A 12802-nucleotide genomic window follows, 5' to 3' on the forward strand; every position below is an offset into this window, starting at 1 on the left:
CTCACTAAAACTTTTTCCTTAAATTTTAATTTTATATCAGGTTACTTTTATCTTTTAAGTTTGCTCCCTAAACCTTATTTTTAATATTTTAATTTTATATATTATTTATGATGAGGGGAATATCCACTTAAAATATTTTATATTTCAAAATTTTATATAATGTATTTTAATTGTTTTTAGTAAATATTTAATTTTTTTAGAAATAAAATAATTAAGCATTTAATTTTTTTAAATAGAATAATTAAGTATAAAAATAAATTTTGTATTGTGTTTAAAGTAAATTAAAGTAGTTTTATGGATTCGGTTGAAAATTTCATTTCCTTTTTAAATAAACATTGTTAAAATAGTAAAATTTGTTCATTAAAATTGTATACTAAAAATGTTAATATTATATGTTATAAATATTTTTATTATTTTTGACATTTTTATATGATGTTAATTACATTTATTTCATTTTTTCGTAATTAAATTTGATTTATTGATTTTTAATTACATTTAATAAAAAAATAAAAAAAAAAATAAAAATTAACTATTTAATTATATTTTAAACATTATTCTATTTTATATTGATAATATATTTTCAGTAGTGGAGGAATGACCTGTTATAGAGTTTTTTGAATCCAACGTTTCGGACTACCATATGAGTCCATTAGCAGGGATGCATCAATAGAATTAAGAAGATAATAATGAAGTATCCAGGAGCTAATCATGAGAGTATATATATGGATTATGAAAAGGAATAATGTCAGAGATTTAGTTGGCCAAGATCTAAATAATTTGGTAAATTTTAGAAAATCATCTGTAATAGTTCTATTATTCCTAGAATCTATGGCGCCCCAAAGGCTCATAAACCCAACTTACCTCTCAGACCTATAGTTAACACGACAGGTTCCCCTACATACCTTCTTGCTAAATACCTTGCTAAAAAAACTCAGACCCCTATCGGGTATGACTCCTTCTTATATTAAAGACTCCTCTTCTTTTGTTCAATGGATTAAAAACATAGAAATAAAGGATGACGACCTTATGGTTAGCTTTGATATTGTATCTCTCTATACTATGATTCCTATTGAGGAAGCAATTAATATCATGAGGGACATCATTGATAAAGAAACTGTGGACCTTTTAGAGCTTTGCTTAAAATCCTCCTACTTCAGTTTCAAAGGTAAAATATATGAACAAACCCATGGAGTGGCTATGGGATCTCCTCTATCCCCCATAATTGCCAACATCTTTATGGAGCACTTTGAACAAAAAGCCCCTAAGTCATTTCCCTGCACCCTTGAAGAATGGAAAAGGTATGTGGACGACATATTCGCCAAGTGGAGTCATGGGAAAGAAAAACTTAACCTATTCCTCAATCACTTAAATAGCCTCTCTAACCATATAAAATTCACTATAGAAATTGAAACTAACAATCAACTTCCCTTTTTGGATATCCTTCTAACTAAAAAGGAGGGTTACTTGGTTTCCAAGTCTTCAGAAAGAAAACACATACCGAGTGATATCTACATGCAAATTCTCATCACCACCCTAAACAAAAAATTGTCATAATAAGGACTTTAACCACTAAGGCTGCTAGAATATCTGACCCTAACCATATAAAATATGAACTTAACCATCTTCACAAAGTATTTGAATTAAATGGCTATAATAAGAATACCATTAAGAAAGCCATGTACCAATCCCTAAGCAAGAATAATAATGATAACAAAAACCAAAATTTGTCAATTACTCTTAAGGTTTCCCTTCCATACATAAAAGGCACCATTGACAAAATCACTAAAATTCTTAATAAACACAACATTAATGTAGCCTTCTCCCCTCCTAACACCATAAGACAATTATTCAACTCGGTTAAAGATCCCATAAACCTAAACTTCAAAAAGGCATTTATGTTATTCCTTGTTCATGTGGTAAGGAATATATAGGCGAAACAGGAAGGTCTTTCAACATCAGAATCAAAGAGCACACAATGGACTTAAGAAGAGAAAGGACCTCAAAATCAGCCTTAGCAGAACATGTTCACTTTTCCTATCATTATATCTGCATGGAAGAAGCCAAACTAATTAAAAAAGAGGACCACTATCTTAAAAGAAAAATCAAAGCCATCGAAATAGAAAAAAAAAAAAAAAAAAACAACCTTAATCGTGACGATGGATTAGGACTAAGTAATACCTGGAAACCTTTATTTGAAATCCTAAAAAACCAATTTTTTTTTCTCTGTAAAGACTAAATCTATTAAAAGGAAAGAAAAATATAATTACAATGAGGCAGAAGCCTCAGCTGAGAGCATCTGGGTGCCACCATGTCATCAAAACTGTCCCATAATTGGGAAAACCAGTTACAGTTTGCAAAAAACCAAACATTAGAGCGAGAGTACAATGGCATAACCAAAATGAGGACTTGAGATAACCCCCTTTGAAGCAGTCGAGACAAACACCAAAAGACAGAATTGTTGTACATGTCAGCAATAGAACCATAGACTACCGAGAAACAGAAAGGTAAACAGAACCATAGAATCGTTAACAGTCGAACATAATCAATTAGCAATAAAACTCTGAGAGGACACGAGGGAGTCCAAGTGGCGTCACATGGGGACATCCTGGTCCAGTGACTCCTCAACGACGAGGCAAGCATTACCATACCAGATTTCGCCATCCTTCACTACGTCACCAGCCGCGCTGCCACCTAGAGGATCCAACGCTTGACAGGTGCTGCTTGAGCTGCCAGCCAGAGCCAACGAAACTGTGGCTCCAAGAGAGATGCCGCCTAGTTGCCTGGTGTCACCAGGAGTATCACCAACCTCATGCTGTCTGCCACGCCTTACGGCCTTGCCTTCTTCTGCCAAGTTCTGCTCAAAGCCATGACTGCCAGCAATTCTGTGAATGCCCTGAGAATGCTTTGCCGAGGTACCGCTGGCGCATGAGGCTGAGCTTCTTCTTCGGAGAAGATAATGGTGATATTAGCCGTGATAATGGGCCTGTTTAGGCTGCTCTGAAATTTAAAATGAGTCGACTGGAAGGCATTGTGCGGAAAGGGTCTGCGGGACGGGATAGATGGGAGCGAATTAGCCGGAGATGAAGACGGAGAGGCAAGGGGCAGTGGCTGATCAACAGACTGAGCTGCCTGAGAGCGCGCGTGACCACCACGGCTGCCTCCATGGCGGCTTCTCATGCGGTGACGGACCATGGTTAAGCGGCGAAGGGGAAGCTCAGAAGAATTGAGCTCTTGGAAGGGAGGCAGAGAAAGCACAGTGGGTTCCTGAGCAGGGTTCAAAGAGCAGAGCTGGGAATGAGAGAAAGGATAGCCAAGGAGCCAACAACGATTGCTTGTAGCCGTTCTGCTGCAAGGGATTCTTGCAAGGAGCGGGCAAATGCAGAAGGAAGGGGGGCAAACAATGGAGTTGAGGACTGAATGCGCCATGTATAAATTATCAGTTGCCTTGTCTCGGCCGAAGCGAGCCATTAAGACGTCCTGCAGGCGAACCTGCTCTCGCCTTAGGTGAGCCTTCATGTGCCAAGTCTGGGCGTAGGTAATAGCGCTGGCCAGCAGTTGGCAGGGCAGAGCGCCGACAAACCAATTAATCGCCATTAATGAGCTCGATTTCACTCGTATCCAGGTAAAAAACCAGTAATTTACTCATATCCCTTATATTTATTTAGTCCCTCTTCCAAAAACTAATCTATCAGAACACTTATATGAAAAATTTTACATTAGAATCATAATTTATTAATTACAATCTTATAAGTATTATATGAATTTAAACCAAAGAAGATAATAAAGCTTTCATATTTCAAAAAATAAAAACTAATTAACACTAAAATTTACATATTAGATTATATTAAATTAACTAAAATCAACCCCCTAATGTTGCATATAAGACATCAATATTAATATTTTATTAATAATCTTATAAGTAATGGAAATTAATTCAAAGCTTTCTTAATTCAAAAGTAAATCATCACCAAAAATAAATAAATAAATATATAAATAAATAAATAAATATATATATATATATATATATATATATATATAACACACTAGATTTTACGTTTATAGTGAATCAACTAATTAAATCCTTAATGTTGAAAATTTAATAGAAATTAATTCACAAGATTAATTAAATTTCATAACTAGTCATTTATTAATCTAAGATAAAAATACTTAGGAGATAAAATTTACATTCTAATTATATTTTATTAAAAATAATCCTATAAGTAATTCAGGAGGTTAAGTTAAGCTTTCTGAATTCAAAATTAAATCATTACTAATTAACTAGAGAATTTACAAATAGATTATAATGAATTAATTAATTAAACCCTAATGGTTAAATTTCTAAATTTTACCAAATTATTTAGATTTTGGCCAACCAAATCTCTGACATTATTCCTTTTCATAATCTATATATATACTCTCATGATTAGCTCCTGCATACTTCATTTAATTCTATTGACGCATCCGTGATGATGGACTCACTTGGTAGTCCAAAACGTTGGATTCAAAAAACTCTATAATAGGTCATTCCTCCACTACTGAAAATTATCCTCATTTGTATGGATTCATTATTTTTTATTGTATTTAAATAATAATAATAATATGGTCTTGAACCTGCGATCCACACTTCGCGGGTTCTGAAGACTGCGATCATGCTCGCTCTTAGAGATCTCTGATCCCTACAGAAGAGCCCGCAAAGGACTAGACTTCGAACTGCGGCCGACCACCGACGACTGGACTTCAAACTGCGGCCGATCTGGTTGGATCTACTGGCTCCCCATGGAGGAGCTGACTCCCCCCCAGGGGTCTTCCTGTCCTCCTCTGCCTTCCGCTACTGAGGCCTTTAGATCCTTGTTGGCCTCTCTGCCCAAGAAGAAACATGTGGTAGTAGCCAAGTTTGTGAAAAAGCTAGAAGATATCCCTGAGATCGCCCTTCCGCCTGAAGGTCTGATTCAGGTAGCCTTATCACTAACAGATCATGCTCTGGTCAGTTATTTTACAGGTCTTTGGCCTTCCCTGAAAGCAACGGAGAACTGGGTTGCTAGGAACTGGGCTCCTTTGATAAAGAATAAGGTAACCTTTTACTTCCTTGGAAGAGGATACTTCTTATTTGAATTTTCTAAGAAAGAAGACAAGGATCTCATTTTCAGGAATGGCCCCTATTTCATGGGTCCTCAAGGCCTGTACCTAAATAAATGGATGCCAGACTTCGATCCGGCGGTAGATGTGCCCTCAGCGGTCCCGGTGTGGGTAAGACTCCCCAATCTTCTCGTACACTGCTGGAACTGGGATTCTTTGAAACATATAGGAAACACTCTTGGGAAATTTATAGACAAGGCCAATAGCAAAGACCGGTACGATTGCGCCAGAATTTGTGTGGAGGTAGATCTGGAGGTAGGGTTACCTGAAGCCATCAAAATCATTGTAGGTCCTTGGACACATGTATAGAAACTGGACTATGAACAGCTGCCATTCAAATGCCGGAAGTGCCATGTCTACGGCCACTTCGCCAGAGACTGCCCGTCCAAAGGGGTAGAAGAGAAAGGGAAGGAAGAAGGATGGCAACAGGCAAAGTGGCCAAAAACTACAAACAGGAAGAATGCAAATGCAAATGCTAGAGCTCCCCAAGCGGAGCCTGCTCAAAAACCACCCATGGAAAGCCAAGGGAACAAATTTGAGATCCTTGGATCTGAAATCATGAACACGCAGGAGACAGAAATCCAGAAGGAGATCTCCCCTTCCAAATCCAAAAGTGTACCAGAGAGATCCAAAGAGAAGATGTCAGAAGAAGAAGAGGAAACCCAAGAGTCCGAGGAATCGGAGGAAGAAGGGGAAATAGGTGAATCACAATCTACCCCCTGAAGATCTACAAGAGGGCGCATGTCAGCAAAGGAAAAGAGAGACCAAAAAACATACAAAGACAAGCTTCAGGGCAGCCAGCCAATGCTAGAGAAACTCCTAGCAAAAACCCCGAAGATGAAGAGGATCCAAACCCAGAGCTCCAAAGGAGCTCACCATAGCAAAAGTAAATAATGAAGATAGTCTCCTGGAATTGTAGGGGAATGGGCACCAAAGTTAAAGAAGAAACAATGAATAGTTTAATAAGACTGGAAGCCCCAGACATTCTTCTCATCCAGGAGACTAAAATGGAGGATTCAGCCTTCCTCCAGACAAGCAAAAAATTTTGGAAACAAGACGGAGCACAAGCAACCTCTGCCTGTGGAGCATCGGGAGGACTTCGGTCACTCTGGAATCCAAATAAGTTCTCTCTAATCTCTGAGTCCTTGAACACTCATTGGATTATGTTAAAAATGCAACACTTATAATCTAAAGAAATTATTTGCCTATTCAATGTATATGCTCCTAACAATGCAGGTGAGAAAAAACTATGATGGGACTCCATCAAAAGCTTGGTAGATCTAGAAAATCTAGAGAATATAATCATAGCCGGAGACCTCAACCTCACCCTCCTCTCGTCAGAAAAAAGGGGAGGCAGTATTGTCAGGGATCCAGCAAGAGAATTAGTGGAAGACCTCATGCAAGACTGGGATCTGATAGATATTAAGCCGACCACAGGTAAGTTCATGTGGTCAAACAAAAGAGTAGGCCCGGGTCACATAGCGGCAAGACTCGACAGATTTTTGGTGCAAAGCTCCTTTCTACTTCTTGGACTAGAAGCTAGAATGTGCATTCTGCATAGTAGTGTATCAGATCATAAACTTATCAGCCTAGAGCTGCTAGCAACAAAGGATATGGGGCCTATTCCTTTCAGATTCAGCTCTCTCTGGCTTAAAGAGATAGACTTCATGGAAAAGGTCAGAGACTGCTGGAAAGACCCAGTCAAGGGATCAGCCTTCTTTGTTTGGGAGGAGAAACTCAGAAGGGTTAAAATCATGTTAAAAAATTGGGCCAAGACCTTGCCCAACCCTACTACAGAAAGGAAAAAAACTCAAATCGCTCTAGAAAGGCAGCACCTCCACCTTGAAACAGTTGAAATCACTAAAGATGAGTTGGAAAAGGACGCCAAGCTTCAGCAAAGTTTTCATAAGGCATGTCTAGCAGAAGAAGAATATTGGAGGATCAAGTCTAGAAGTCTCTAGCTCAAATCTGGGGATAGAAACTCCTCCTTCTTTCATAAGCAAGCCCAGGCCAGGAAAGGACGTAATTCCATCACGGAAATAAAAGAAGAAAACAGAGTGTTGAAGGACTTTACAGACATAAAAAAGGCAGCCTCAACCCACTTTGAGAAGCCGTATAGAGAAGACCTAGGAGCTAAGAAAAACGGCATTCTGCTAGATGTTGTCCCTAGCCTTATCACCTCCAAAATGAATCAAGCACTTGAAAGCAAAATCACACAAAAGGAAATCAAGGAGGCTCTCTTCGCAATGGATCCCGACAAAGCTTCGGGACCGAACGGCTTTACACCTAGATTTCTCCAAACTTGTTGTCAGATTGTGGAGAAGGAGCTTTGCAAAATGATCCAGAAGTCCCAAGACTGTCAAAAGATTGGAGGCTACACAAATTCATCCTTTCTCGCCCTCATTCCCAAAGACAAAGGAGCAAACTCTTTTAGCAGATTCTTCCCAATTTCCCTATGCAATATTGGGTACAAAGTGATAACTAAAGTGATAGCTAACAGGTTGAAAAGAATTCTCCCTAAAATCATCTCGGATAACCAAGGTGGATTTATTCAAGGCAGGCAGTTGGTGGACAATTTTGTGTTGGTTCAAGAGGCGATTCATTCCAGCCTACACCGAAAGGAAAGAGGTATGGTCATTAAATTAGATCTAGCAAATGCTTTTGATCATGTTAGACATAGGTTTTTGTTTGATGTGTTGCATAAACTAGGGTTTGGGCACAATTTCATTAAGTGGATCAGAGCATGTATTTCGGAACCTTGGATTGCCCCCCTGGTGAATGGTAGGGCTATAAATTTTTTCAAAGCCTCTAGAGGGCTGAGGCAGGGGTGTCCCCTTTCACCCCTCCTATTCGTCCTTCAGGCCTCTGTCCTCAGCTTTTATCTAGACAAAAAGCAGCAAGATCAAGACATTGTTGGGCTATGCATTGCAAGAGGGGTTAAAAGCATCAACCACGCCCTCTTTGCAGATGATACACTTTTGTTGGGCGCAGCTTATCCTCATTCAGCTATCAAATTCAAAGAAGTCTTGGATGACTACTGTAAGGTCTCAGGCAGTGTACTAAACAACGAAAAATGTCATATCTACTGCTGGAATACCCCTACTTCAACTATAAGCTCCATTGCCAAATGCCTCGGATTTGAAACTTCATCCTCTTGGTCCTCATTTAAATATCTTGGTCTGCCCATCTTTCACAAGAGGGCCTAGAGCAAAGACTGGTATCCTCAGTTAGACAAATTCAAAGCAAAAATGCAAGCCTGGGGATCCTCATGGCTCAACATTGTCGGAAAAGCAGTGCTTAGCAGCCTTTCAATTTTCAAGTTCTTTGTCCTCTTGGCACCTGTGGGAATCATCTAAAGGATGGAGGAACTGATTGAACAATTTTTCTGGAAAAGAGGCAAACAAAATGAAAAGAAATTTTCCTTATTCAATTGGGAAACAGTTACCAGACCAATCCACGAGGGAGGACTGAACTTCAAAGATCTCATAGCTCAAAATCTAGCCATGGGAGCCAAATTGATCTGGAAAATCATAGCTCCTAAACCAAGTTGGGTACAGGTTGCATTGTGGAAGAAATACTTCAGAGGAACGAGACTCAGATGCCTGGAGCAGCCTAAAAACCAATTCAGAACCCCTTTCAGCATGTTCATCAATAGAATTGGCCCACTGATTAGAAATCACTCCTTCTGGATACCAGGAAATGGAAAGAATATACAATTGTAGAAGGATAGTATTCTAAACAGACCTCTGATAGCAGATTCTAGAGAAACGGAGGAGTTGAAACGCTGGATGTCTATAGCGAACATGAACACTTTGTGGGACATATCGAGTTGGAAGGATGATGCGTGGGCGGGATGGAAACAGCCCCCAGTTCCTCCCGCCTTGCAATCTAAGCTGAGAACTCTCATCACCAATCTACACGGGCTGGCACCTATACATGCGCGCAGGCTGGATGCAAGAGGATGGGGATCAAAGAGGGTAGGCTACACTGTAGCTCAGGGCTACGCAAAATGCCTAGAACAACCCAACGTGCCTCCCAACCCTGCTCCGTGGGTAGGCATATGGAAAATCGCCTCAATTCCAAAAGTTGATTATTTCTGTTGGCTCCTCTGCCATCAAAAAATCCTCACAAAAGACAGGCATCAAAAAAGGGGTATTCATGGACCCTCTAGATGCATGCTCTGCAAGGAAAACTCAGAATCCGCCTTCCATCTCATGATCGAGTGCAAGTTTGCAGTCTCCACATGGCAGGAGCTTCTTGTTGGCGGGAAATATAAATTCATCTTCCCCTCCTCAGTTTCGGAGCTGTTCACAGGCTAGATAGCCAGATATCCAGGTCCAACTCCAAAAAATAAAACAATCAGGGCAGCGTGGAGCGCTCTGCCTAAATTCATCAGCTGGCAAATTTGGCTGGAAAGGAATAGAAGGATATTCCGGAATAAGGAACAGGATTACAGACTAGTTGTCAACTCAGTGAAAAGCCAACTAGTCGAGTGGCTGGTTGACAAAGGAGATGACTCAAATTTAAGCCAGCAGGACAGAGATTTGGGAACTGCCCTCAACTTCAAGTTCCAAAATTCGCACAACTCTCCTCCTACCCTCAAAAAATGGCAAATCAGGAAAAACGAAGAAGAATTTAAGGCCTGGTTATCCAATCAACCGCTTCCCTCTCTCTTCTTTGATGGGGCAGCTAAAGGGAACCCAGGAATTGTTGGAGCAGGTGGGCTCATCATTACCCCAGGAGACACTACTTCGCATAGATTTGCTTGGGGATTAGGCCATTCCTCAAGCATACAAGCTGAAGCAATGGCCATTTTTCAAGGAATCAAAATCCTCAAAGAACTGGGCCTTGAGGAGGCAAATTTTTTTGGAGACTCCCAGGTTATCATTAAAGCAGTGGTAAGCAATTCTAATCCAGAGGACCTACAACTAGCAAGGATAATTACGAGGATAAAAGGCATTACAAAGTCCCTAACTCTGAATTACTTTCATGTTTTGAGATCAAACAATAAAGAAGTGGACATTGAGGCAAACAAGGCAGTTCAGTTAGAGGCCGGTAATATTCTCAGAGACAAGGAGATCCGTTGGGAACCAATCCCTTAAAGAGCTATGTTTTATTGCATTCTTTTGCTCCAGTTTGTTTGTATCTTTCAGCTCGGGAAATTAGCAGCAGAAGTGCAATTTACTAAATGTAAAAAGGGGAATCTGTTAAGAGTAGGAGTAATATTGCTCTTGTGGGAAAGCCGTGCAGAAATCTGCTCCTCCTTTTGTAACCGAATTTGTGGCTTTCAGCGAATCAGTTAATGAAAATTCCATAACTGTTCTTGTTAAAATAATAATAATAATAATAATATGGTCTTGATGATGAACCACACTAGATAGTTCGAAGTATTTTGACAAATAAAATTTGATATAATCTTTTCTGAAGAAAAAAAATTACAATAATAATAATATTAATAATTTGATATATTTAATAAAAATCAGGTTACTACAAATATTTTAGCCATACTTCTTTTTATATACACATTTAAATGTTATTTTTAACTACTCCTCTCTTTATATACAAAATTAATATAAATTAATTTTAATTAAAATAAATATTAATATAATTTATTTATAAATAATATTAATTTTTTATTTATATATATTTTTTAACTTTAACATATCTAACATCATATTAAGTCCAATCAAAAAAAATATTTTCTCTTGAAAAAATACCTTAAAAAAAATTGAAATTATCCTGGTAAAAAGAATAATAATTTGATACTACATATATTTTTGAAATATTATATACAAATTCCATATTGCATAAAAAAAATAATACCTTAACTTAAAATAATAATAATTTAATAAAGTATATAAAATTTAAATAAATAATAATATGCCACTTATCATTTCGATGACGTGAGAATATAATTGTTGACGATCAATTTATTAAAGATGGTTGTCCTTGAAAGAAGAATGACAGCAACCACTTTAAAATAAATCTTTTAAGTGCTTGGAAATTAAATTAAGGCTGAACGGCCTTGGTACAAAAACACATAATTATTTTTTATATAAATTACACTTGGACTTGGAAATAATTGAACAGAAAATCAAAAAATTAAAACAATATTCCAGTTATAAAAGAATATTAAATAAATAAAATATTTTTTAAAGATTATAGGGTAGAATTAAAATTGTTGTACAAATGGATATAATTACCGTAGACCTATTATTTTTATATAATTTTGTCGAAATTTTATTTTATAAAATATTTTTTTGTTTGAAAATTTTAAAATTGTATGTGTTTTATTAAATTATCTGATCATTTGAAAATAAAGCCCCATAAAAATTGTCAATTCAATATTTTTTGTAAGTTTGGCAGGACTACATCTTCACAAGATTTGTGTAGTGCCCCGCTATAGTTGACTGACAGTGATATGACATTAACATTTATTTAGTCATAAGGCCCACACTTTATTCTTTGAAGACCTCAAGTTGAGGATCCAAGCACATGACTCTATTATTAGTGGTTGTGATATTAGTGGTTGTGTTGTTTATGTATGTTCTCCATTGATATTATGATGAAGATAGCATTAATGGTTATGTATGTTATCTATTGGTATAATGATGATTGTAGCATTCATGGTTATGCATGTTCTCTATTGATATTATGATGATTGGAGCATAAATGGTTATGTTTGGTCTCTATTGAATTTATGATGATGATTGTAGTAACGGATACATATGCTTTCTATTGATATCATGATGATGATAGCTTTGATGGATAGGTATGTTTTATATTTATGTTATGATGTCGATAGCTTTGATGGATATGTATGTTTCCATGGATGTGTCCCCTATGTTACCTACTTGCATTAGTTCTGGTTCACAATGAACAATGATGTGAATGACTAGGTGATATTAATGATGCTATTATGACAATGACTAAAACTGAGAAACCTTGTTACTGATGATTATTGAGTATGGAAGGAAACCACCAGAGGCACTCACATACGACGAGTTGACAACACTTGGTTTGATGAAAATTTATATTTTGTCTTTGAAATTCTAAGTCAATTTTGAAAACCTGTTATATATGTTTATCTATATTCTGATGATATGTTAGTGGTTGCAGGCAGAGATTAGTTGCTTGGCCGAATGACTCACATACGGGTGATGGGGTTGTACAATTGGATGGAACTGCATGGGAGGGGTGGGACAGTGTCCCTGATTTCACCCACTAGCACTTCTGCTGTGACTTGGGTTGGAAAGGTTGAAACACCTTCACCTTGAAGATCACCATGTCATGGGGGCAGGTCCCAAAGTTGGGTTGCTCATAAGGATCTCACTGGGGGGGCACGCATCAAGGCGAATTCCTTGATCCCCGACACCATTAGTCTCCCTATAGCATGCAACATAAGAGATGATAGTGGTCTCTGTCGTTGCACCTATACTTTCCCCTCATAGCCACTAAATGCTTAAAAGGCAAGTGTTGTGGCACCCTTGGAACTTTAAGGGAATTTCTTGAAGGGCACGACCAACTTGGCACCCTTGGCATCACAAATAAACTGTTAGGCATGACACCCTTGGAACTTCAAGGGAAGTTCTTAAAGGGCACGACCAAACTTGGCACCCTTGGAATCATTAAAAATAAATAAATTAATAAATATAATCAAGATATG

General features: G+C 37.8%; 1 protein-coding gene across 1 annotated transcript; it reads left to right on the forward strand.

The window, feature by feature from the left end:
• The first annotated feature begins 8939 nt into the window (after positions 1–8939).
• On the forward strand, positions 8940–10238 carry LOC149227281 (uncharacterized). The gene is made up of 2 exons (XM_089380450.1): positions 8940–9184; positions 9554–10238. The coding sequence occupies exons 1-2, from the start codon at positions 8940–8942 to the stop codon at positions 10236–10238; spliced, it is 930 nt and encodes a 309-aa protein (XP_089236576.1).
• The last annotated feature ends 2564 nt before the right edge of the window (positions 10239–12802 follow it).

Source organism: Pinus tabuliformis, chromosome J (assembly GCF_031772625.1).
Source record: "Pinus tabuliformis cultivar Carrire ecotype Pingquan chromosome J, CPIR1, whole genome shotgun sequence".
NCBI lineage: Eukaryota > Viridiplantae > Streptophyta > Pinopsida > Pinales > Pinaceae > Pinus > Pinus tabuliformis.